General features: G+C 37.1%; 1 protein-coding gene and 2 long non-coding RNA genes across 4 annotated transcripts in view; 2 read left to right on the top strand and 1 right to left on the bottom strand.

Moving 5' to 3' along the window:
• The first annotated feature begins 3,677 nt into the window (after positions 1 to 3,677).
• The window catches only part of LOC309500019, a 56,821-nt gene continuing 33,050 nt past the window's right edge, over positions 3,678 to 27,448 (top strand). The window contains exon 1 of the long non-coding RNA XR_014206445.1: positions 3,678 to 4,040. This is a non-coding gene — a long non-coding RNA (uncharacterized lncRNA). The remainder of the gene's footprint in view (positions 4,041 to 27,448) is intronic.
• On the top strand, positions 11,687 to 18,250 carry LOC309499287 (sterile alpha motif domain-containing protein 3-like). Its single transcript, XM_082170435.1, has 9 exons — positions 11,687 to 11,813; positions 12,433 to 12,524; positions 15,153 to 15,294; positions 15,427 to 15,651; positions 15,799 to 15,886; positions 16,182 to 16,334; positions 16,493 to 16,693; positions 16,807 to 16,981; positions 17,850 to 18,250. Coding segments are annotated over exons 1-9 (1,131 nt in total). The 5' UTR covers positions 11,687 to 11,811; the 3' UTR covers positions 17,903 to 18,250.
• Positions 19,779 to 22,470, bottom strand: LOC309498757. Of its 2 annotated transcripts, XR_014206029.1 has the most exons (5): positions 21,974 to 22,470; positions 21,851 to 21,920; positions 21,485 to 21,541; positions 20,914 to 20,986; positions 19,779 to 20,835 (listed from the first exon to the last, which is right to left on the bottom strand). It is a non-coding gene; the product is annotated as an uncharacterized lncRNA (long non-coding RNA). The 2 variants fall into 2 exon arrangements; XR_014206028.1 differs by having other exon boundaries at positions 19,779 to 20,986.

Genomic DNA, 27,448 nt, shown 5'->3' with positions numbered 1-27,448 from the left:
ATAGAATGTTAAAAGAAATCTTTAAAAGACCCAGATTTTATATTATTTAATACAGAAGTCAAGTATCATCATGGGGTCAAAGCTATTTGAACAGATTTAATGCTTTTATGAGCATATATTCTGTGATTGTATAAATAAATAAATCACGGAAATGGGGCACGACAGGGCATAAGTGACTGAATTTAAGGCTTAGATCAAACCAGCAGTTGGAGATGAGAGCTTGTGTGTATTGTTTTTTTTTGTTTTTTTGGTCTGATTTGCCTCCTGGGGTGTTTCCCAAAAGCATTGTTAGCCAACTGTGGTCACTGTCATTACTAACTGTGGTTCTGTCGTAACCAACATAGTTGAATGATTTGGCATTTCCTGAAACCATAGTTTCAATAACCATTCGCAAACACTGTTGCAAACATACGTGGTTAGAACTGTTAGAAGCATCGTTTCTTGTTAAAATGACATGTGATCTTAAATAGATCATGCTCTTGAGCACAATAAGCAAGCTAACATTCAGTACATTGTATATCTTTCATCCCATTTAAATATACACATTTTAAAGGCACAATATGTATTTTTTTTTATTTAAAAATATAAAAAATCACTATATCTATGTTATATATTTTTTAAAGTTGTGTATTTACATTATCCCGACAGTTCCAATTAACTTCTAAATCCAGAGAAATTAATATTTTAATTCGAAGACACGGACCGTGTCTTTATTTCCGTTTTGTCGCCGTCAATGCCGTCATATCCGTGTTGTCTCTGGTTTCCGCTCGTGCTGCCATGGCAACCAGAGCTATGAACCAGAGCCCTCTGATAGTAACCAAACTGACGCGGACAACTGTGTAGTTCGCAATGTCTATTTGCACGCTGTTGTTGTTTCGTTCAAACATTATGGACCATGGCAAGCAGTGTTGGGCAAGTTACTTAAAAAAAGTAATTAGTTATAGTTACTAGTTACTTCTCACAAAAAGTAACTGCGTTAGTAACTGAATTACATCATTACAAAAGTAACTAATTACCAGGGAAAGTAACTATTGCGTTACTTAAAAAAAAAAAAAAAAAGTTTAAATATAAGAAATTTCTTGGATACCCCCAATATGAAATGTTAAATGAATGAAATTGACATTAAATAGAACATCTTATTATTATAAAACATTGTACACTAATATACACTATTTTAATGTTGCTGTGGGACAATGTGAGAGACACCTATTAACTTAAATATTAAAATATTATCATTACTATAGTGCAACAATAAAACAATAGATGGTTTAGAACTTTTAATATTTATTGCACAGACCACAACTGGCCAACAAATAAGTCTAAAAATAAATTATGCTTCTTAAGAAATGTACCAAAAATAAATAAATAGTAGCCTAATAAAAATATACATACACATACACTAGTGCATATAATTAAAATGATAAAACTCACACCTTTACAACTGGTAGACATTCTGTATAGCCTACTTGAAGTATTTTCTTCCTCACAATAGTAAGTTTAACAAAAAGTGCTTTCAATATAATACTGAACAATGTATCAACATACATAATAATAATACAATATAATCTTTTGGGGGTTTATTTTTATAACCTACAGAGAATGTCATCATTAGAGGTTATTTTAGCCAAATTCTAGTCGTGTTTGCCGCACGTGCACACAACCGTCAAACAAATATGTTTGAACGTTCCCTGCAGGCTATTTTGGAGTTTATGTTATATAAACTAATTAAAACATTGCATATGATACCAATATGCTACAGAGATTATTCAAATGCTGATATGTGTAATTTATTTATAAATAAAGTATTTGCTCGGACACATTCGGTCACTGTCGCGCACTGTCGAGCGCGTTCTCGGACATACTCGGTCTCTCTCGCGCACTGTCGAGCGCGTTCTCGGACGCACTCGGTCTCTCTCGCGCACTGTCGAGCGCGTTCTCGGACACACTCGGTCTCTCTCGTGCACTGTCGAGCACGCTCGCGGCATTCGCCTCGTTTTTGTCGAGTCCCGCGCCTCATAAACACTCACACACCAGAGAAAAAACGTTGCAGTTCCTATGGCTGAGAGAGAGCCTACTCGGATGAAAACCGCTTCAGTGAGCTCAATTAAAGTAACGCCGCATTTTTATTGACAGTAACGGTAACGGCGTTGTAATGGAGGAAGCAGTAATTAGTTAGATTACTCGTTACTGAAAAAAATAACGCCGTTAGTAACGCCGTTTATTTATAACGCCGTTATTCCCATCACTGATGGCAAGCATACTTTGGAAAAAAAAGGAGAACTAAACCGAGAATCAATATCAGCGCGGTGTTTTCGAGATGTCGAGAGCTCCCATGGACACTATATAAACGAGAGCTCCACGTCCGAGACTTCGACAACTCCTACATGTACTTTATTAAACAGGTGAGCACATTTACATAAAACTAATCAAGGTTATATAGTTCAACAATGATAAAATGTTAGAATATGATCTGTATGTTATTCTAATGTTGATCTAGCTAGCTTACTGCTAGTCTCATACAGACAAACTAACGTTAACACATACATTTCAACACATTCAAATGCAGTTTAGAGTGATAGTGTAATGTTAGACCAAGTGAAACAGCGTTGCGTTACCTCTCAAGTTTAATTTGTCTAATAAACTGACCTGTGAGTAGTAATTCTGCGTGTAGTTCGGTAGAATGAAATGTCCATATTCCTTTTATATCTGCGGGACTCGCATCGCGTTTGGAGCTGATAGCTGTCTCTTAGCAATCCCGAACTGCTTCATATCACAGTCATGATAAAAGCATCGATGTATTCAGTAATCCATATACATTATTAGATCAGTCGGCTTGACGTTGACGACAAAATCCATAATTCATAGCAAATGTTGCGTCATCAATCTACGCCTTTGTTATTGTAAATAGGTTAGCGACCCCTAGTGGAGAAAAAATCCCATACTGTACGTTTAATCTATATATTTTAGCATGTCATTAATCATCGTTTTTGAGGACTGCATGTAGCATGTGCATACATGTTTAAAGGAACCCCGGAGTATGATGTAGGAGGGAGTCCGTGATGAATCAAACATCAAATAAAGCAAAATGACACAGAACAAAACATTGAAGTAGTCTTCAGTTCATGCAACAGCATGTCAGAAAAAGTACATTACTTGGAGAAAGCAGCTGAGGGAGTAAAGTGTCCGCCAAATTCTGCATGATGTATACGGGAGTAAAGTGTACACTAAATACTGCATGTCAATGTGAATTAAATACAAAGATCTGTCATTAAACTCCAGATGGTGCGGGCTGATAAGTCCTTAACCCAATCTGCTTGCAATCACATCATTCTCTATAGGGCAGAGCTGATTGATTCCTTCTGTATCATTAGCCAATGCACTTGCTGCTGAACATTCAGATACTTCCTTATAGTTTGCTGTAGAAGTTTGCAGTGTGCTTTCAGAAACCCTACATCTTCCCCAGCTCCACCTGTATAGATCTGCTAAAGGGGTGATTCGTGCATGCTTGTACAGCAGCAGCATGTCGTGTGTGTATTGGCAGTGGCAAGTTCCATACTTGCTCTGCAGCAGCAGCAGTTATAATCAATAGTAGCAGCAATAAAAGCAGAAGCAGCAGCAGCGTAGCATATTCATTACCATGCCAAACTCTCAGAGAGTTGTCATGACAGAACTATTGTAAGACTGAAAATACTGGTTGAGGCCTGATTTATGGGACAAAAGGGCCCGGCTGGCTAATTAACATTTGAACTCACAGAAGCACATGAACTAACAACAAAGAACTCACACAAGAACATGGTTTAATGTGAATGTTTATCATTGACTGTTTTGCTTTTGGTGTCATTTGAAATGTCTCAAAGTGAGTGGTACAGATATCTCATATCCAGATAGATAAAATAAAAGGAAATAAGGTTTATAGAAGTTCATAGAAAACTGGTTTAGAGATAAGGCCAGATAAGGCAACCCCCCTTCTGTGGGATAGAAGCCATTTGAGGGTGGTCTCACCCCATCCCCCTTGTCACCTGGTCAGAGGATAAAGGAAGGTGTTCTGGCTCTCTCTGTCTCTTCTTCTTGGCTGGACGTGGAATTGGATAGGTGGTTTCTCTCTCTCTCTCTCTCTCTCTCTCTCTCTCTCTCCCTCTCTCTTTCTCTCTCTCTCTCTCTCAGGTCAAGCTGGGTAAGACTATTTGATGTAACCAATGTATAACCATGTTTTAGATATTTGAATTGATTGTGGAATTGATCTCTGATATCTGAAATATTAAATTGTTACATATGATTATTATAACTGATTTTGACATTGTTCATTTAATGGTTAAAGGAATAGTCAAACATTCGTTCACTTTTAGTGAGGCAGATTATTAAAACCTTTCATTTATGGAGTCAGATGAATTAACGAGTGAGTACATGATTAATGTATTGCAAATTTAACCAACCAATACTTTGCATGAGTGAGGACAGAACACGTGACAACCTTCCCCGTGTATTGGCGAACCGGCAGATTGGGCCAATATAGCGGGCCTTACACTATTATAATGTTAAATACATTAACTGCAATCTCAAAATGAATAATTAGCAGAAGTTATTTCTCCACCACCAGCACATGACGTCATTAACGACAATTTTCAACAAACTACACTAAGCTAAATTAATGTTAAACTAATGACAATGTTGAACTACCATGGTTCAAACGCTAGTGGTATTTTTAAATGACATGACCCTAATATGTCCTAAATTGAATATGGTTCACATGAATATGGTTAACATAAAAATCTTGTCTATACACTGTAAAAACTAAAGGTGCCTCAAATATCCTGTCGGATACTCAAGGAACTTCAAAATGTATTTTAAGTGCCTCAAAGCTCTTTCTCCTATAGGGTTACTGGTCGAACCATTGACTGTCTTTGCGGTTCTTTCAGGAACTTATCTGATTCTTTAAGCACTTTGTATTCAGTTTTGAGGTTCTGGAGGCACCTTTTCATTACCGTGAGACGTCGAAGTGCTTTGGGGGATAGTTAGAGGAACTCATATTCTATGAAAGGGTTCTTGTAAGACCTGTAACATTTAAGTGGTTCCTGGAGGATCTGTTTTGTAAAAGCCAGCATCTGGAGGAACCCAAAAGTTCTGTGAGGCCACGATAAGATGTAGTAGCCTACAGCCTTTCAGATGCACAGTTTATGCCTATTATTATTATTGTTGTTGTTATCAATTGTTGTTAATAATTATTAATTAACACACACACACAGACACCCTCAGAGAGAGAGAGAGAGAGAGAGAGAGAGAGAGAGAGAGAGAGAGAGAGGGAGAGAGAGATTGTTTACCAGTTAGCCAGAAGACATGAGGTTGAGATCAGATCACACATTTTTGTTCATTTTTGTTACATTTTTATTGAATAGATTATGGGTAACATAAAAAACAAAAAAGCAACTAGGAATTTTACAACCCAGTAGATTTATATTAATATAGCCTAGACATCTAGTGGTTAGCTATCATGCCCACAAAATACGTCAATAATAAAAAATAATTTTTTTTATTTATTATTTTTAACATTTCATATTGAAATAAACAGTGCATTATTAAAAGTGAAATTTGGTTTACCATGAAATGAAATATAAATTGTACATTCATTTAATAGCTTAATAATAATAATTATTATTATTTTATGCATTTAACCAACAAAGAATAGCCTACAATTGTGACCCTCAAACGAACAGCAGTAGCCTATATGAAATTTTTCATATAACAGGCTATGCTTAAACTGCTGCTCAACAATTAATACAATTAGTTATCTTTATGTTGTTATTGCCATAATGAAACCTATTACAATCTTTGAAAAAATAATTTATTATTATTAATATAATTATTAATCGGAAGAAGAAGAAGAAGAAGAAGAAGACGTCCTGCTCGCGCGCAACGCAAGAAGCGGCGATTTCAAATTTAAAAAAAATAACGGCTCATGTCATTTAATCAAAATAACTCCTTCATGTGACCTCCCCATTAAAGGTGAGTAAAGTCGCCAAAATTAGTATTTAAAATATATACTATGTGCAGGGGCGTAGCACCAAATTTTGGGCCCTGGGTACAAACCATCTTGCTGGGCCCCCATACCAAATACCATAGTGATACCAATGGGTGGGGTATTGCATTTTTATCATAAAAACACTTAAAATGTAAACAAAATAAGCCACACTCTTATTAATATATTTTTGTTTTATTGTCAAAAGTACAAGATAATTGATGATTATTTGTCTGTTTAAAATAAATGCAGACTATAGAATCACAGGGTACACTAACCGCCAAACTAGACATTCAGTCTTTGGATTACGTTTTTAAAATAAGTCATTTTCAATCATTAAGATGTGCATTAAACTGAGAACAATCCTGTACTGTAAGAGCGTGCGCGAGCTAATTTGCATAACATTGCGGTAAAATAGGCGCTAACAATCTGTGTTTTCGCGGGTGTTAGATTTTGACAATGGAGGGAAATATACCGTGTTTTCATGTAAACTTCTGACTCTGGGGAGAACTGCAGCAGAAGAGGAGACAAGCTGCGCAGCTGCCTGGAGTGGCAGTGTGTTGAGCTCCCAGCTCCGCCTCCGTCTGCTTCTCACTCCATTATTTACCCAGAAACATTGTTTGCTCGCTATGTAGGTTGTGATACTATAAAGTATTGATATATAATTCAAATAGAGTACGAACATAAATGTATGCTATTCTACCTGGAGTAGATATTTATGTTAAAACAATGTCAATGCTCGATGATGCATTTGGAGCTCACCTTTCTTTTCAAAAAACTGAGTGAGCAACTGCTTGCCCTCATTTGCCTTTCTCTCTTTAATCTTCTTTTCTTTTCGTTTTTGAGCCCCTGATTTTCCTTTCTTAAGGAAAGACATGACTCTTCCCCTGTCTTCCTAGTTCCTATCACGGCTCACTCCAGCTCCTGTCTCATCAACTGATTCACCGACCGACCGCAGGTCCGCAGCAGAAGCACCTGAACTGCGGGTCGTACCATTTACATTGATTCGAGAGGGGTGGTGGGGCCCTGCACAGCATAAAAATGACTTTTTTTATACCAAACCAGTGCCTAACTACAAGTTTAGTTTTGCACAGGAACTTTTTTATTTGTACATAAATGCTATACAAATGTTAGTGCATATATATGTATGTATAGAAAACTGACTTCTAAGGCCCCCCCCCCCCCTGCCTCGGGCCCTGGGTACTCGGTACCCTTTACCCCCCCTTTACGACGCCCCTGACTATAGCTGTGTCCCAATGTGAAGACTGCATCCTTCGAAGGCTGCGGACTTCAAACGATGCAGCCAGAGCCGATCAGCCCTATACGCACACTACGCAAGGTGCGTAGGGCCCCGCAAATTACTCAAGGCCCCGCCTCCCCTCGTGTCAAAGCGCGTCAATCAATGTTTACAATATCGATGAGAAAATGAAGCGGAACTATCTTTCTGGTCACGAAAAGAGAGAGAAAAAAACACCATGAGAGTTAATTGCGGCAACAGTTATCAGGTAGACTTGTGTGCTCTCCTCTCAAAGTTTGATGTCAGCAAAGAACAGTAGGCTAAAGTTAAGTTGATGTGCGTTGATTTATTATGTTTAATAAACGACAAAGGACAACGGTGTTTGTTTATAAACTGCAGCTCGGAAAAGATAACCGCGTCGCGCGTTAACATGCGATCATATGCGCGTGCATGAAATGAAACGCGCACTTTCCAGCAGAAACATCTGTTGTGAGTTGGGACCAGTACAATATGGGCGTGATGGCACTCCTCATTATAGTTTTAAAACAAGACGATGATTATCTAGTCGCTAAGTCAAGGTTTAGTTACAACTCTGCACTAATGCAATATGGAAAGCAATGTATTGACATTGACTATTGATAGGCTCCATTGAATTTAAAATGTTGATTGGCTGGAGATTCTGGTCAATATGGATGCACATCCCTCAGTAAATAATAACCATCAAGAATCAAGAGTATCAAGAATTACTTTTATCATTTAAAAACACAGTGACATGCTATGGCGCCATTTTAGCTTTTATTCATTCACATGATATGCATTTTTGATATCAATAATTCAATTTGTACTATTTAAAATGTGAATTCTTGATATTAAGAATTAACTTTTTACTAGTAACAATGTCTTCTGATATCAGGAATTACATTTTCACTAGAACTAGTTAAAGGAGGGATTGTAGTGGGAACACTTGGGTGTCAGGTGTGACTGTGTGGCAATGGCAAATAGTTCATGGCTCACGGGTCAGGTATGAGGGCCCCTAAACAGAATTTTGCTTAGGGCCCCAGGGAGGTCAGGATCGGCTCTGGATGCAGCCTATGCGTCCTCCGAACGACACACCATGTAGCCTTCGTAGGATTTCCTAATTGTGCAGCCAGGTGTTCCCGATTACCGCTCCAGGCGCCAAGCAACGGTGCGAGAGTATGCTGCCATCCTGACAATTCATTTGATATAATTAAGTAAACAGCTATGGAGCCAGAATTGGCTATTGTCATTTTTATGTTTTATATTTTACTGGAGGACCAGGTCATGTAGGCCTACTTTCGGCTTAGCCGAAGATTCAAATGTTCATTTATATCTTACCTTGATGCGATTTTGTAGGCTAGTGTATTCTTTTTATTATGCACATAAATGGACCATGGTAAATATATTTACACAGGTTTTCAACCCTATTTGAATATAAAACTCAGTTGAATATAAAAAGTCCAGTGCGAATGTTACTCCCACTCGTCATCGGCAGCTGTCAGTCACTGTTGCTAGGCGACAAGAACAATCCTCCTTCGCTAGACCGGTCCGAGCGCTTCAGATGCGCCCTTTGAAATGGGACGGTGCTGTAGTTAGCAACAATTTGTTAATATTGTGACAATAGGCCTACATTTTGTTAGTTTAATTTTCAAAATAACCAGTGGTGGTATGTAAGGAACTACATCGTTAATACTCGAAGTGATTTTCCCACACAGGACAGCAACACTACAAAATTATTTTACAATATGATGCATTGTTTTACAATAAACTACACAAAAGTATATAGTTTAAATGTATCAACCTTGAAAATATTCAGAAGTAAAATGCAACATATGCAGTAATATAAAAGCAGAACCATCATAAAAACCCTGACAAGGTTTTTTTTCCTCCAGAATTCCTTTACTTTAATGTACTTAAGGTATCAAGAGTAAGAGTATGCAAGATAAGTTTGCTTAACTAAGGTTTGAAATATATGACTAGTAGTTTTTCCCCAAAGCGGTATTAGTGGTTATTTAAAGTACTTCAGTGTAATAAAGTATCTCAATATTTATTCCATGAGTCAGCCCTGCAAACCTGTTGGTAGACGTGGATAGTGTAAATATGCAGTCAAACACTCTGGAGAGCATCCCAGATGATGTCCCACCAGCAGGAGGCCTTACCAGGGTCTCTATTGTGGAGCCCATCCCGGTCCAGCAACAAACCAGGGTCTCCCACTCAGCTGAATAAAAGTCTACATCATTTTTTCTTATTTTATGTACTGTAATTTAAATGTTTATGTTGATTTTGATATGTTTAAAATATGTTGTAAATAGTTGGGGGAAAAAAGTTATAGAAGAATTTGTTTCATGTAGAAATTATGACTGTCATTACAAAAATAAACAATGTCCCGAGCAAAGAATTCTCTTTTATTTACACATTTAAAGTTGCATAATTTTTTTTTCCTTTTAAAAAATATAAGTGAAAAAAAGTTAAACAAGAATATATATATATATATATATATATATATATATATATATATATATATATATATATTTCTCAATGATTCTATCAAGAGGAGAAAACAGTCTGTCCATTCTCTCTTGTGCTCTCCTCGCCTCTGCAGTCCCATGTCTTCTCTAATCAAGTCCAAAAACTCGTCCTCTCTGTCTTGCCTTCATCGTGGTGCTGGTGCTGATGCTGCTGGTCCTGGTGCTGATGCTGATGCTGCTGCCTCTGGCTCTTCCTCTTCTTGGTCACACACTGCTGAACTCGGCCCTGGTGTGTCCTCAGGGATTGAGGCAATGAGGGTGCAATGCCTCTGTCCCAACATCTCATCCATGAGGACAAACCAGGGCCAAGTTTCAGCAGTGGGTTTCCCACTCACACCCTCTCCTGTCCCAGGACACGTGCAATCCTAAGGCAGAGCAAATTAACCATGGCTTGTTAATAACAACAGCACAATACATTTCAGCAAAGATGTGATCTCAACTTTCTTACTTTGTATTTTTAAAATCATATTCATGAATACTCAAATTTGGTTAAGCACAGCACTACAAAAACACATAAAAGTGAAACCCCAATGCCTTATCTACTGCTTTTCTTATTGTTGTGGGCTTTATAGGGTGAGTGATATTTCTTATTTACACAAGTTAGACAGACTAGTGCATATATTACAATAAAATTTAATTTAATTTATTTCGTTTATTTATTTTTTTAATTGCAGTTTAATAAATTGAGCTGTCTGCTCCTTGCTCCCTGAAACAATTATTAAACTAATATTAGCACAAGTTTTGCCTCAGACCACCTGACAAATGAAGCCACGCAATGGTGATTTAAGTTAAGATGAAGTTTATAAGAAAGAAAAACTTGTGGCTTTTAACTGTGGTTTCACTAGCTATTTGAGTAAATGAAAACATAATACTTACATTTAAATGTGAATTTGCCGTCCACCAGCGAACTCTCGGCCGTCATTTTTTTTTTTTTTTTTTTAAATGCTGTCGTCACCGACGCGCGATGACTTATGGGGTAGGATAGTCCGCTAAGTGTCCATTTATGTATCCTTCCTTTCACGGGGAAACGAAGGGTGCATTTGGCGTCGCTTTAGCCTTCGTCGCGCCGCGATTACGCAACCGGCCTTCGAATACGGACTTCGGAGGATGCAGAATTGAATTGGGACAGCCTTCATCGCGCCGCGGTGACGCAATCGGCCTTCAAATGCGACCTCCGAAGTGTGCAGCCTTTGAATTGGGACATCCTTCGTCGCTCCGCTGTGACGTTTCGACGCGCCGCTGTGACGCAATCGGCCTTCAAATACGGCCTTCGGAGGATGCAGACTTCACATTGGGACACAGCTAATGTGTACACACATTAACACACTAACACGCTTAATTGTATGGATGTTTAAAAATGTCTGTTTTAAGCTTTTTAACCGCTTAATATTAGGCTAAAGTTACACATTGACAGTAGGCTTATAGCAGAATAGGACTGTTGTTTTAGCTGCGATGCTAACGAAAGAACTTTGTGGGACGAAATGAGCACTGCACTGTTCAATTACAAACAATGATTTTAGTTATTATGTTAACTTTTAGACAATGCAGCACGCTCTTTTTTATTGAACTATTTGTTGTCATTGGTATTTGTGTTAATTCGTTGTCCATAGGCTACAAACATGTTTTAAGGATACTTTCCATAACGTTACTCTTACGAAAATGAACCAAGGGTTTATTATAGTAGAAGTCTAGTGACGTTAAACATTGTTTTCTGTCGGATTGATCAGCATTTGTATAACTACAGTTTTACTACAAATACCATGGTAAAATCATGGTTAGTGTAGCAAAAGCATGGTTAATTTGTGGTTACCATGGTATAACTATAATAACCATGTTTTTGTTTTATTTGTAGTAAAACCATGGTTAATTTTCGTTATGGTAGACATACTGATTTTTATACTGTACAAACTGTATATTATTATTTACCCTAACCATTTCCTTTGATCTTTTTCTGTCCTCAGAACATCCCGTATACTTTATTCCTATGAAATCGGGGTTTCACTGAGCTGCAACAAATGTAAGTAGGCCTATATTTCTGGACTTCAAAATAACTGAAATGGTTCTTGTCAATCAGGCCTTATTCATTAAAACACTAGCAATTTATTAGCAAATACATCAATTTATGTGCCTCTTATGACTATTATTCCTATATGTTTTGTGCACAAAGTCCAAACTTCTCAAAACTCTGCACATATGGAGAACAAGTCATTTTGAGCAAACATGCTAAGTTTCATTAATTTTTTTTGATGTTCGGGAGGCTAACAGCAAATTTGAAACTATCAGTCTATAACTAAACTAAAACTATACATTTCAATTGAATCACTATTTGTCCACACGGGCCATTGCTGCTTGGTCCCCAATGATTGCCGTTTGCGGCGATATTTTTTATTAATTTATTCTAATCAGCATATTAGAATAATTTCTAAAGGATCATGAGCCACTGAAGACTGCAGTAATGATGCTGCAAATTCAGCTTTGACAGCATAGGAATAATATATACTTTTTAATATATTAAAATAGAAAACATTTTAAATTTGTTTTAATATTTTACAATATTACTGTTTTTATTGTATTTTTCATCAAATAAATATATTCTTGATGACCTGAAGAATTGACTCATGAATTGGCTTTTATAGGGACATCTCTAATGTGAGGCAGTGGACAGTTTCTGATGTCATTTGCTGGCTGACAAAAAATGACCTCTCTGCACTTGCCCCGTCTTTTGAAGGTGTGTAAATAGTTCAACAATGACTGTTTATAATTGCCCACTGTGCAACAAGAAGACATTCTATCTTACCCATTTACTCAAACACATTGGACTATACCATCAACATGAGCCTCATTTCCACATAACTTGTGGACTTAATGGGTGCAGCCATAACAGTAGTTGTTTTACTTCCTACCGTTCTCATGTTTATCGAAAACACAAGGAACTGTTAAAACGCAATCATACAGTGAACAGCCATCAACACGCTGATCCTGATTTAGGATCGAGCATAGTACAAGAAGATGAGCATGATTTAGAATCAGATATCCCAGAAGAAGACTGTGACCTTGTACAGACTGATCAAAAGTCTTGCAACCTTACTCACGAACAATTAATTGAAGGTTTAAAAAAAAGCCTTTGCTTGTTTGTTTTAAAAATACGTGAAAAACACACAGTGCCAGCAGTTGTACAGAAAAGTGTTGTTGAAGATCTCAGAACAGTATGCGACACATTTATCACACATTACACAGAAGCCATCCGTTTTCATCTGACAAATAAGCAAATAAACATTGAAGATGACCATGAGCTCCAGGCTTTGCTAAGTAATGGCTTGTTTTTTGAGCAGTGCATTAAGAGCATCAGTTCTGAATGGATGCTGGAACAATACTACATCAAAGAGCTGGATATGATACAACCCATTGAGATATGCCTCAATAAACAAGAGAATGAAAAAATCATTTCATTCCAGTACATTCCTCTGCTTGCTTTGCTGCAAAAGGTTGCAAAGAACAAAGATGCTTGGGCTGCTCTTAATAGAGCCCAATCTGTAAATGATGAAATTCTCACAGATTTCACAGATGGTGAAATGTTTAAATCAAACAGACACATGACCTTTCACAGCTTACGTCTCCATTTTTATGTGGATGAATTTGAAGTGGTCAATCCACTTGGCTCAAAAAGAGGAAGACACAAACTAACTGCTGTCTATTTTAAGCTTGGAAATCTGGACCACAAGGATACATCCAAGCTACAAAACATTTATTTGTCAACACTGGTCCACCATCGGTTCCTCAAAAATGAACTAACATCTTATGCTGAAGTACTTCAGCCTCTTATTACTGATCTTGCAATGTTGGAAACTACTGGGCTTATGTTGTCATGTGACGGAGAAAGTAGGTTATTTAATGGTACAGTGGCATCTGTATCAGCAGATAACCTTTCTGCTCATGCCTTAGCAGGACTCACCAGAAGTTTTTCAACTGGAAGAGTTTGCCGCTTTTGTCTGGCAAATGCAAAAGACATCAAGACTAAATTCACAGAGGATGAGTTCATCATGAGGAATGCTGCCAATTACAGGTATCATCTTGATGCTGTTGAAGAAGATTCAGCAAACTCATCAGTCTATGGGATCACTAATGCCTGTTGCCTTTCAAAGTTGGAGCATGTGCCCTCTCCAATATTACACCTCTTTCCACCGGACATTATGCATGATTTCTTTGAAGGGATCATACCAATGGTCCTTAGTCTAAGTATCTCCCAGTGGCTAAAATCTAAATTCTTTGCACTAAGTGACTTAAACTATGAGATTGAGAACTTTCCATATAGCAAAAATGATGTGTCATCAAAACCTGTACCACTCTCAGACAGAGCTCTCAAAAGTGGCCGTTTGGGAGGAAGTGCTATGGAGAATCTTACTCTTTTTCGACTACTGCCATTCATGATTGCAGAACAAATTCCAGAAACCGACTGTCTATGGAGTCTTTACCTCCTTCTTCGAGAGATAGTGGACATTGTCATTGCTCCTGTAATAAGGAGATCCTGGATTCCATATCTTTCAGAGAAAATAGTTGAGTTTTTGTCCACTTTCCATCAACATTTTCCTGGTAAAATCACCCCGAAGATGCATTACATGATCCATTATCCAAGGTTAATCCTATCTTATGGTCCTCTGGTGCATCTGTCATGTCTCCGCTTTGAAGCGAAACACCAGTATTTTAAAAGAGTGGCCACAGTTCTTGGGAACTTTAAAAACATTTCAAAGACTCTTGCCAGACGACATCAATTTAGACAGTGCTGGGAACAATCAGATACTTATTGCCTAGGTATCAATACTGAAACTGCAGACACACGAAATATTCCTGTGGAGGCTCTGCCAATTGACGCACGCAAAGCCTTAATGTCTCAAACAACCTCTGTGCCTGTGACTGTCAGTAAAACAAAATACATCTATGTAAACAATGTTGCTTACCATGTGGGAGACTACATCATTGTCAACACAGTGCATGCAGAGGAGATACCAGTGTTTATGGAGATCCGGGGAATATACTGTGTCAATCAGACTTGGCTTCTGTGTGGGAAAATGTTCATTCCCTCCTACTTCGACAATCATTTCAGCTCATATGTTGTTGAGGAGAAGCATCAATGGACTGTTGTGAAACCTGGCGAGGAGATTGGCTACCACTGCCTTGATGGTTACAGGAAGTCAGATGGGCAGATATCATTACCACTTAGACACTGGATTACAGTCAGTCCCTTTTGTTAATATTTTCCCCCCCTCCATTTTCCCACTTTTTTCATTTTCATCTCAAAAAGTTAAAAATGTTAATTATTTAAGTTCTTGATATAACAATTTAGTATTCTCTCTTTTAGAACACCAAATAGATGGAGATACATTGTTGGCACTAAATGAGAGGATGGTGGAGCAATTGGTGCCAATAATAAAACAAAGAATTAAATTCAATCGAATGATGGACAACCTGAATATAGTCAAGAATATGGACAAGAATCATGAGTAAGTCAATTTAATTAAATCTGAAGTTTTCTGTTTTTCTCAACTTTAGTTCAGCATCAATCCAATTGAACATTTTGAAATATATTAAGAAATAACGATAATCATGATGATAATGGTTATTTTGCCCTGTAGCTTAGTGCTCACTTCATCTGGTGGAAATGGACCATCATCTAATATAGTTCATGAGACAAATTCAGGACAAACTTGGCCAACCATTTTCAAATTACCAGAGTTTCCAGCTCTGTTGAAACAAAAAATGGAAAACAACATGGCTGAATTGCACCATCCAACATTCCGTTCTAAATGGAGGTCGCAGATTGTGCAGGTGTTGTTTGACTATATATGCACCCTAACTTGGTAAGTCACACATATTATTACTAATAGGAAACATAACATGTTTACATTTTGAATAGACATCTGTGTAAATATTAGTTGATCTGCTTTTCAATGTACACAATGACACTGCATTTACTTTATAACCACAAATGTATAATTTTGTCTAAGGTATCCTACACAGCAGCAGTATAAAGAAGTGTGTACTGCACTTATTGAGATGTATCCAAACTTGAGGGACCAAACAGGCATTGGACATGTAAGATGATTTTTTATGATAAAAATTGCATTGTATCACTGTCCTAAGTTTGTGTTTAAGTCCTTTCCACCTTTGATGGAATTCATGAAATAAATAACATGTCCCCATGTTTTGACTTGAAGCAGTGAATTAGTAGTATTAATTCTACATTAGTTCGAACATTATTTCAATAGTTTCTGTTATTTAAATGGTTCATGATTATTTAAATGGTTCAAAATTAGTTAGTGATGTCAGAAGTTTCATTTGTGAATAAACTTTTCCTTTAATACCTGTACTACTATTAAATTGTTTGCAGGAATCCTGGCATGGAATGCTGAGAAACAAATTCAAGAAGGAAAGGAAACCTCTTGTAGATCTGAATTTAATTAATGTGCCAGGACAATACATCAGAAAAGGCAAAAAAAGAAGCCTGGCTGAAAATGAAAATGATCCTGCTTCAATTGCTGATGTACGTTTAATACACTTGCATTTAAATGTTCTGCATCATTCCAGTTTTGTCTTAGTTTTGTATTTGTCTGAGAGTGTTGCTCTTTTGGTCACTTCACTTTTGTTAACTTTAAACTATTGACTTTAAACTATTACAACTATTGTTTTTCCATTACTCAGATGACTACAGAGGATGAATTTAGTATAAGACAGCACATAAGCAAGATGAAGACAGAATGTGAGAAAAAGAAACCTAACATCTCCATGCTGAAGGATAAAATGAAGAGAACCGAGAGAGAGAGAGAGAGAGATGCCTTCATAAAAGAGAGAACCACTCACGAAATACTGATTCAGTACCCTGCCTTGCGCTTACCTGCAATTGTAAGATTGACATATTTTATTTAAATACAAACAATAATGTGCTTCAAAAAGTATTTAAAGTGACATTAATATCTATGGTAATGTAATTCCTAAAGAGATCTTTGTCAAATCAGATTTTTTCAGAAATGAAAACAACATATAATATTGATGTGGACAGAAGAATTTTGACTGGATTTGGGACCGCTGCAGAGAAAATACTGACTGAGGCACAGAGAAGATGTGTGGCTAAGGACCTTCTGGCTATGTACACCACTGCAGTTCAATCACATGCTGAAGAAGCACACAAAGGTGAATATTTTGTATTGCTTTTATTAGCAATAAAAAATTAAGCAATTAAAGTTTAAATAAGTAAACTATCTGTTGTAGGGGTTGATTGGGACCCTTTTTCATCTCAATGACAAAAAAGTGTCCTAATCAATGTGAATTCACCCTATTAGATTTTTCTGTGTTTGTGAACCCCTATCACACTCAGCATAATAATCTATTCAACAAGTAATTTGTTCAGTAATAATACTTTGTGCACAACAACTACTATATATGATAAAGGGTGTATTCTATAACTGTATTTTTCATATTTGTATATGTATTGTTAAAATACATTGTGCTTATACTGATCACATTTATTGTACATATTGTAATAATTCTAACCAAAAGTTATTGGAGAAATCACATTTCTTTTATGGAGCCCTGTTGCAGAGAAACATCAGTAACCTTTAAAAAAAAAAAAAAAAAAAAAGTTTTTATAGTTTATTAAACCGTTATTTTCTCCATATTTGTAGGACTAATGGTCATTGCAGGAATCCTTGTCTTGCCGTACCTGTTACATGATGATCCTGCTGGACTGTACATGATAAACAAGATCAGTTTTTATATATACATGCAAATGTTTTGGGCCATTGACAATTAAAATAATCAACTTAAAATTTTGCCAGTTAATGCTAGTGATTTTGTGCATTTAACTGCTCCACAACCATAAAAGGCTTTACTACAACAATAAAATGACATTGTATATTATGTATATTGTTAGCTCTGTGACCAGTTGCATTTGATGGTCCTAATTTTTAAGACACTTTGAATAAATGTTTGTGGAAAATTAATGAATGTAAATGTTTTGTAATAAAAATGTATCTTATTCCTTTTTTTTTTCAACCAACAGCCTCCACAGAACCTCACACCAACTATGGTGATTACAGGAGACCCATTTGGTGAAAGCAGCATTGCCGTTTTTCTTGATGGCGAAGAACTGCTTGCTGATGAACCTGATGACATAACAATGGGTGTAGGCCTTACTATGAGTGCCTACTTTCTGTTCAACATTAAGTACAGGAAACCAACTAAAAATACATTGACTTTTCTGCAGTATCTGTTGGGCATTCAGAAGGAGAGCATCAAGCTACCTACAGTTGTGTTGAGGCTTATCAATTACTTAAATGCCCTGTGTGAATTTTCCCAGAGTGAAAATGTTAACATTGACTGCATTATAAATTGAATTGTTGTACATTTGAATGGTACTGTTTCTGAGGAACCTGGAATATATTTTAAAGTTATTAGATTTTTTTTTATATATCTATATTCTATTTGAGTCATATTTATCTTTTACAGTTTTGTCAAGATTTAAACTCTTAATGTATAACAATATTAACATTATACATTTGCTTCCATGAATTAGATGTTGTGTATTGACTATTCTGAATGAATTTACTTGACTATAAGGTGATTATTTATTGAACTTTTTATTTTTATGGATGTTATTGTTGTTTATCAATAAACAAGGTTTGTTTTGTATTTGGTTTCAGTTTTTCATTTTGTTTATAAAAATAATAAATGTAAATAAATAAATACATTTTATTTATTAGTAAACAAAAGGGGAGGGGGAGGGGGGGCAATAAATAAAGTTCAAATTGGGAAATGGTGCTTTGAAGCACCAGAGGTGGTTCCTGATCATTCTTAATAAAAGGGTTCCTCAAGAAGCCCTTAAGGTTTCTCAGAGAACTGCCCCTTTTGAAAGAGTGCCTAGAGGTTCTATAAACAATCAGAATCAGAAAGAGCTTTATTGCCAAGTATGCTTGCGCATACGAGGAATTTGTCTTGGTGACAGTAGCTTCCAGTACACATACAATATAAAGTGACAAGTAACATAGGTATAAATAAAAAATAGAAAAAATAAAAATAAAAGATTATAAATTATAAATATATATAAAGTTATAAGGTGCTATAATGAAATGTCTGAGGGAAGTATTGCACATGTTTGTTCCACAGTAGGGGAACATTTAAGTGTTCATGAGGTAGATGGCCTGGGGAAAGAAACTTTTCCTGTGTCTGGTTGTTTTTGTGCTCGGTGCTCTGTAGCGTCGACCAGACGGTAACAGTTCAAACAGAAAGTGTGCTGGGTGTGACGGGTCCAGAGTGATTTTGCGAGCCCTTTTACTCACTCTGGATGAGTGCAGTACTTTGAGTGTGGGAAGGGTAGTGCCAGTGATTCGCTCAGCAGTCCGAACTATCCGCTGTAGTCTACGGAGGTCGGTTTTGGTAGCAGAGCCGAACCAGACGGTGATGGAAGTGCAGAGGATGGACTGGATGACAGCTGAGTAGAACTGTACGAGCAGCTCCTGTGGCAGGTTGAATTTCCTCAGCTGACACAGGAAGTACAGTTTCTGTAAAGGGTTCCGCCGGTGTGGCAAAGTGAAGAACCCCAAAAGGTTCCTCCAGGATCCTTTAGTTTTTACAGTGTAGATTAAAAACGTTCACTAACTTTTTACCCCAAACCGTTATAGGTGTTATGTTCCTCTGGTTATTTAGCATACACTGTAAAAATAAAAGGTGCCTGGAGGAACCTTTTGGGGTTCTTCACTTTGCCACACCGGCGGAACCGTCTGTAGATCCTCTAGGCACCCTTTAAAAAGGGGCGGTTCTCTGAGGAACCACACAGGTTTCCTGAGGAACTCTTATATAAGGCACTGTGTGGAACCAGTGGGTGCCTCCATGAACCAAATTTCAATTTTATTTTATTTGTATTAAATTAATTTCATGTTGTTACTATGGTTACCACCATTAACTTCTATTATAATAAACAAACTGAACCAAATACAAAATAAGAATTGTTTATTACATATTTTAGATCCATTTTAATACATACACTTCCATGCACTTGAAAAAAAAAGCTAGTAATAGATTAATATCAATGAATACACACACACACAAAAAAAAATAGTATAATATAAGGAACATGAATAATCAACCATGTGTATACAATAGGCTACACAAGAAAAGACATCTCAACAAAATGCATGGAAAACACATGTTCCATGTAATAAATCAATGTAAAAAATTACAATTTTGACTAATTAAAAATGTCCATCTTCACTTAATTTTAAAACGTGTTTCAGTCCGCTTGTTAAGTCTGACGTCACTGTTTCCAAGTCCAAAAGCTCTATCAGATGCCAAAAACAAACAACAAACAGTGCTAATATACACTCATTGTGCTGTAATATTCCTGAAAATTAGGATCCTAACCTTTATCTCTATTCCGAAATCTCAGATGGTTAGTTATTCAGCTATTTTGAATCATAAAATGTTGAAGTCTGGGATGCCGTGAGACTGGAGACTGAAATGTACACTATGCCTTTTGAAAAGCTTAAATGTGTGACTTGAATCAACAGTTCCCATAAATGGTTGTTGAGTATTCTCAATATCTAGAAACAAGATAGAGAAAGTAGAAGTAGAGGCTTCGACCCGGAAACAGTATTCCTTATGTCACAACAAGCAGAAAACATTTTCCATTTTAACAGAGTTAAGGTGCAGTAAAATGATCTGTTGTTCTGTGAATGTTCACTGGTGAATTCAGTCATTTCAATAAGAATCCACACGATCAGCAATTTTGTCTTTTTGCCTGTGTAATTTCACGACATTCACAAATGTGATGCACCTTTACTCGCTGCAACATAAAATGCAATCAATTATAAAATCTTCACAAGGGACACGTGAGGTACTTAACGAGTTAGAAAAGTGAAAAGGTGCATCAGCTTCATTTTCTGTTTGCTTTTCCTCTTTTCTGGTTGATGGTCCAGGCACTTCAGTGATTTTCAGGTCTACAGGAGGATTTTTATTCTTGATCAAACTTGTATTTCAGCTTACCGAGATCCCTGCAAAGTACAAAATTTACTGTTAGTAAGGTTATTAAAGTTATTAAATAATTTCCTCAGCCTTGTGACGTTCCAAACCTGTTTGACTTTCTGTCTGTGGAACCCGAAAGCAGATCTCAGGCATAATGCAACCCGTCACCATTCAATATCACTGCATGAAACACAAGCATACATTTTTTTTGTAATTCATTCAAACTATTCTTATGTACACTTGTCTAGTTCAATTCAATGCAACAATTTATGTAAAAAATAGTTAAGCTCCAAAAATGTCCCAGAAAAGATCCTAAAAATAGTCAATGAGTTCACAACTCATGTGTTATGGGTTGTGTTGTAAGTCTTCTGAAGTCATATAATAGCTTTTTCCTTTTTTTTTTTTTTGAAAAAGACTAAACTTTAAGTTAAAATTCAGGGTTCAAATGTCTTATATTCAAATGCATATGATTAAGGTATAGCCTATAAAAAATGCATAGCATTTTTAGCTCCAAACCTGTGATATTATTTTTCTGAGTAACATGAATGAGATTTGAGAGCATGAGGGAAGATTTTCAGAGAATAACTTATTAAAAAAGTACACAGTCAAACAATACAATTTCACACAGAGAAAGTTCATAGTAATAAAGTACTTGCATGTGGTGTATAGGTAACTTACTGTAATTCAATGTTGCCTCTGAAATGTTCAGATTATTTTAGAAATGTACTGGTTGTTCTGGGGAAACAAAAGAACAAAGCTGATTATTCACAATCATATTTATTGACCAGTAAATGGCTTTAAAATGGTATTTGAGAGAATGAGGGCACCTGTAGTAAGTAAAGTTAGGCTAAACAAAAACAGACCAAACTACATTAACCGGCTTTTGTTATTCATAACAAACGCCAATGACGACAGCAGGAATCAGCTACATTAGTTAGGCTATCTCAGCAATTTGAAGACACAGTTTTACAGAATATGTTGAATTGAATGACTAAATCAATCTAAGACAATAAGTCAATAATTTCAATTTGTTCATTAGCTTACGTTAGATCAACGTAGTTAGCATCGCGGCTAAAACCTTCATAGATACTGTGCAATAAACGAGTGGTAAACACTGTAAAAAAGTAGTAATGTATAATCAATTTAGTTTATATATATTTTACAAACCTTGTAACGGAGAGCCGATCAAACGGCGGAAGCTTTGATGAGAGGACGGAGCCGTTACCCGATGACGTCGATCAGCCGAGCTTTGTTGCGCGCGAGCAGCGCGAGGATCACTGAAGCGACGACAGCAGAGGAATAGCAGCAGTTTCGTGACAGAATAAAACTTTTCTCCTCCTAGTTCTTCTTCTTCAAATAATAATTTATGAAGAAGTAGGTAAAAATTATTATTTTATTACTATTATTTATTCAATAATAATTAATGAATTCTTCTTATTAATATTATTATAATTTAGTGTTGTTGTTTAAGGTTTAAATTAATCAACAAAATAGGCCTATAGATACTAAATAAATGTAAGCTACAGGTGAAAAAGACGTAGGCTACTGTTAAATGTATTAAAAATGCATTAAAGTATATTTGTATTGTAGGCCTACTAAAAACACACTCAAGTACATTTTTAATAGTACGTCTTTTTTCACCTGGGTATGTTGGCTATACTGAATCAAACTTAAGTAGCCTATAATAATAATAATAGGATAATAATATTCTCATTCTGGCCTCACAGAACCATTGGGTTCCTCCAGATGTTGGCTTTAACATAAGAGATCTTCCAGGAACCACTTAAATGTTAAAAGATCTTCCAATAACCCTTTTATCGCATTCAAGTTCCTCTATTTTCCCCCAAAGCACTTCGAGGTCTCATGGTAATGAAAAGGTGACTCCAGAACCTCTGAACTAAATACAAAGTGCTTAAAGGATCCCATAAGTTCCAGCAAGAACCTCAAAGAATGTCAATGCTCCTCCAGTAACCCTACTATAGGAGAAAGAGCTTTGAGGCACTTAAATTACATTTTGAAGTTCCTTGAGTATCCGACAGGATATTTGAGGCTCCTTTAGTTTTTACAGTATACTTGAATAAGATCTGTTTTGATCAAAGATGGCCTGTGTAGAATGCGCAATGTCCCTGGTCATTCACTAGCAACTATCCTGAATTGTTACAATACCATTTTCCAATTTTAAGTACCCTGAAAAAAAAAAACACAAAAAAGCAAAAGCACATAAATCACGTAATCCCAACATGAACTTTATAATATGTTATAACGTATATTATAATGTTATAACATCTATTTTATAAATGTACGTGGGTTGCAAACAAAATTTTGCAAGAATTAAGTATCTTTCTATAATATTTGTGTTGAATTAGCTAATTTTAGTGAGTTACATCATCTCCTTCACAAATATTTGATTAATGCTGTAACAACTGCATGTGCAAATAGTGCATCGTCAAACACTTACTAAAAATATATTTTCAGACAGCCTGGTCTCATTGTTAATATGTAGGTATTAATATGTAATTTTCAAAGATAGAAAACATACTTTTTGTACGTTTGGATAGATGCTGAAACGTATGATACGGACGTATCTGTAACATTTAAACATAACATTATTACGATTTTACAGCTACAAAACGTTAACTATTTACGAATCTTTCATATCACAAAGATATCTGTATAATTTCCCTTTTACCGTTTTATAGATAAATGTAAGATCCCTTAACCCTACTCCCAAACCTAAACATACCCATTTTATCCAGAATATAAAAAGGATAAAATGTAGGCTAATGGACAGAAATGTGTAGGGAAATGGCAGTTTTATTAAAGGCACAATATGTAACTTTTTTGCTTTAAAAATAGCAAAAATCACTATATCTATGTTATATATTTTTTTTAGTTGTGTACTTACATTATCCCGACTGTTTCCAACAACTTTCAAACCAGGAGAAATTTGTAATTTAATTCGAGAAACGTCCCGTTTCTTTATTTCCGTTTTGTCGCCGTCAATGGCGTCATATCCGCGTTGTCCCTGGTTTCCGCTCGTACTGCCATAGCAACCAGAGCTATGAACCAGAGCCCTCTGATAGTAACCAAAGCGACTGACGGTAGTTCGCAATGTCTATTTGCACGCTGTTGTTGTTTCGTTCAAACATTATGGACCATGGCAAGCAGACTTTGGATAAAAAAGGAGAACTAAAACGAGAATCAATATCAGCGCGGTGTTTTCGAGCTGCCTAGCTCCCATAGACAGTATATAAACGAGAGCTCCACGTCCGAGACTTCGACCGCTTCTACATGTACTTTATTAAACAGGTGAGCACATTTACATAAAACTAATCAATGTTATATAGCTCAACATGATGAAATGTTAGAATATGATCTGTATGTTATTCTAATGTTGATCTAGCTTACTGCTAGTCTCATACAGACAAACTAACACATACATTTCAACACATTCAAATGCAGTTTAGTGTGATAGTGTAATGTTAGACCAAGTGAAACAACGCTGCGTTACCTCACAAGTTTAATTTGTCTAATAAACTGACCTGTGACTGTGAGTAGTAATTCGGCACTCGCGTGTAGTTCGGTAGAATGAAATGTCCATATTCCTTATGCGGGACTGGCGTCGCGTGTGGACCTGATAGCTGTCCCTTAGCAATCCCGAACTGCTTCATATCACAGTCATGATAAAAGCATCGATGTATTCAGTCATCCATAAACATTATTAGATCCATAGATTAGATCGGTCGGCTTGACGTTGACGACAAGATCCATAAATCTTAGCAAATGTTGCGTCATCAAACTACGCCTTTGTTATTGTAAATAGGTTAGCGACCCCTAGTGGCAAAAAATTCCATACTATACGTTTAACAATATACCATTAAAATATATTTTGAGCCACTAATCCTACTCCTACCCCTAAACCGTTACCTACCCTTAACAATTTCTTAAAACTACGTAGGCTACAATTATGAAGAAAAACAACACGTGTAATCAATCATTTATTTATTGCGAAAATGTCAAAACCGGTACCAAAAATCATTCACATGACGATGTGTTGCAGTCGCAGTCCTCTCTGGCAGTATACAGAGCAGAATTTAAATTATTAATCCATGAAAATGTTAATCCGGTTTCGCTCTGTGTGAAGGCGCGCACGCTTCTCCATTTCAAATGTAGTTCATCGACTGAAACACGGCATGTCGCAATCTGTGATGAAGTAGGCGAGAGCCAAAGAGCGTTTGATATCACTGCCGTAAAACATGTCGTAACGCTTCTTGAGGGCGCAATTTTTGAATTTGAATTCATCACGAGGGCGGGATTTGACGTTTACGGTCGCTGCTGAGAATGGAGATGAAGATCGCTGGATAAAGTACTGAATTTGGATCTCTTACTTGCAAACGTATGGATTATGTAAGCAATAAGGCACGAGAGGCTGTGCTGTATCGTGAATAAGTAACGGCTGAAGGGCGTTGTTAGGCACGACGCGAAGCGGAGTGCCTGCAACCCCTTCAGCCGTTACTTATTCACGATACAGCACTTGCCTCGAGTACCTTATTGCTTTTATAAAACGGTTGCCACACAATACAAATATTAAAGCCGAAAAATATTTATCTATGCAACTTTCATGAAGTAAAATCACTAAAAGCATTCCTTCCGCTGGAAAAAATAGTCCCTGACCGTGAACAGCAACAGAAGTTACATAAATTATTTCGCCAATAGATGGCGGCAAAGACTGTCTTATGAATGAGTCTTATGAAATATAAAAGATGTAGGAGAACTTGTAAAAGTAGGTACACAGATAGAACGAGATTTTTTTGAGTCCATGAGATGAGGAAAAGAAGAGAAATCCTTCAGATCACGATTCACACCGCAAACCAGCAGCAGCCAATACCAGAGTTGTCCAGACTTGCCAAAATTCTATGCAACATGACATCAGAAACCTTATCATTCCCATAACTCTACAAGACACGCATGTAACTGCTATGGTGGACACTGGCAGTACTTTGTCACTAATCCAAAAGTCATGTTGGAAACAGTTAAGCCGTCAAGAACTATACCTACCTGGTGGGGGACAAACTTTCCTATTAGCCAACGGACAACGCCAAACCGCTGTTGGAAAGGTGGTGTGGAAGAGTGAAGTGCAGGGTCGTCCAATAGAGCTTACCCTGTAATGAATGACACTGACTTAACAGTACCCATCATACTGGGCATGGATTTTCTGTTGAAATCAGGAATGGTCTTGAATTTCAATAATGCTCAGTATGGTTTTTCCCCAACAGAAGGTGCTGAAACACCAGTCTTCTTTCCATTCCTTCATCAGGACATTCATTCTACCATTAACTTTTACCTTGCCATACCTTTACAGCCTTGCAGTGATGAAGTACTCCATTCTATACACCAACTATCGGAAAAAGCAGACACCGACATGCAGACACAGCAAGAGCTGGAAAATCTCATGTTAAGCTGGCCCACTGTTTGCAACCAGGAAATTGGATATACCAATTTGGTCAAGCACCGTATCATCACCACAGATGAACTACCTGTTAGAAAGAGAGCATACAAGGTTTCCATCGAAAAACAGAGTTTTGTTGAAGGTCAAATCAAGGAGTTGCTTGATAAGAAAATCATTCGACCATCTTGCTCTCCATGGGCATCGCCAGTGGTGGTGGTACAGAAAAAAGACAGTGAAGTGAAATCCTTGTAGTCTTATGGTCCATCTGATGAGACGTGATGATGGTTTGGGGTGTTGAAATGCCCATGTCAATGCGGCATGATCAGTTAATACTTCAAATAGTCGTCCTTCGAGATATGGCCTCCATTTCTCCACTGCCCACACCACTGCTAGGCACTCTTTCTCAGATACTGAGTATGATCTTTCTGCCCCTCTCAGTAGTCTGGATGCATATGCAATAACGTGTTCTTTCCCTGCACATTCTTGTGTAAGAACGGCTCCCAATCCAACTTCACTGGCGTCCGTTTGAACTCGGAATGGTTGAGTGAAGTCAGGGGAGGTTAAAACGGGAGCTTGCATTAAGTCTTGCTGTCAAAAATACAAACCATCCATGTCAAAATTATCTGGTTATCTACAGTCTACACCCATTGTTGAACCTGGCTACATGATGGGCATCGATCTCATGGGGCCTTTTCCAAAAAGTGTCAAACAAAACGAGTATCTACTTGTTATCGTGGATTATTGTTCTAAGTGGGTGGAGATGTTTCCCCTGAGGTCTGCTAAAACCCCTCAGATAGCCCGAATTCTGGTAGAGGAGATATTTACCAGATGGGGAACGCCAGCCTACCTGGTCTCAGATTGTGGTGCACAATTCACCTCTCAACTCCTCGGTCAGGTGTGCAAGCAGTGGGGAGTCATTCAAAAACTGACCACAGCCTACCATCCCCAAACTAATCTGACAGAGAGAGTCAATCGAAACTTGAAGACCATGATTGCCTCTTACGTCGGAGACCACCATAAGCTTTGGGATAAATGGATTGCCGAATTCAGGTTTGCTATTAACACAGCCTACCACGAAAGCACAGGTTTTACACCTGCTGAAGTAGCGCTTGGACGTAAATTAAAAGGTCCAATGGAGAGAGCTCTACATAAACCGCCTGACCCTAATAACCCTGCATATTCCATCCTTGACA

This window comes from Leuciscus leuciscus (genome assembly GCF_965113295.1).
Source record: "Leuciscus leuciscus genome assembly, chromosome: 5".
NCBI classification, from domain to species: Eukaryota; Metazoa; Chordata; class Actinopteri; order Cypriniformes; family Leuciscidae; genus Leuciscus; species Leuciscus leuciscus.
Note: the sequence above shows the minus strand (reverse complement) of the source record. Positions and strands in the feature narration are given on the sequence as shown.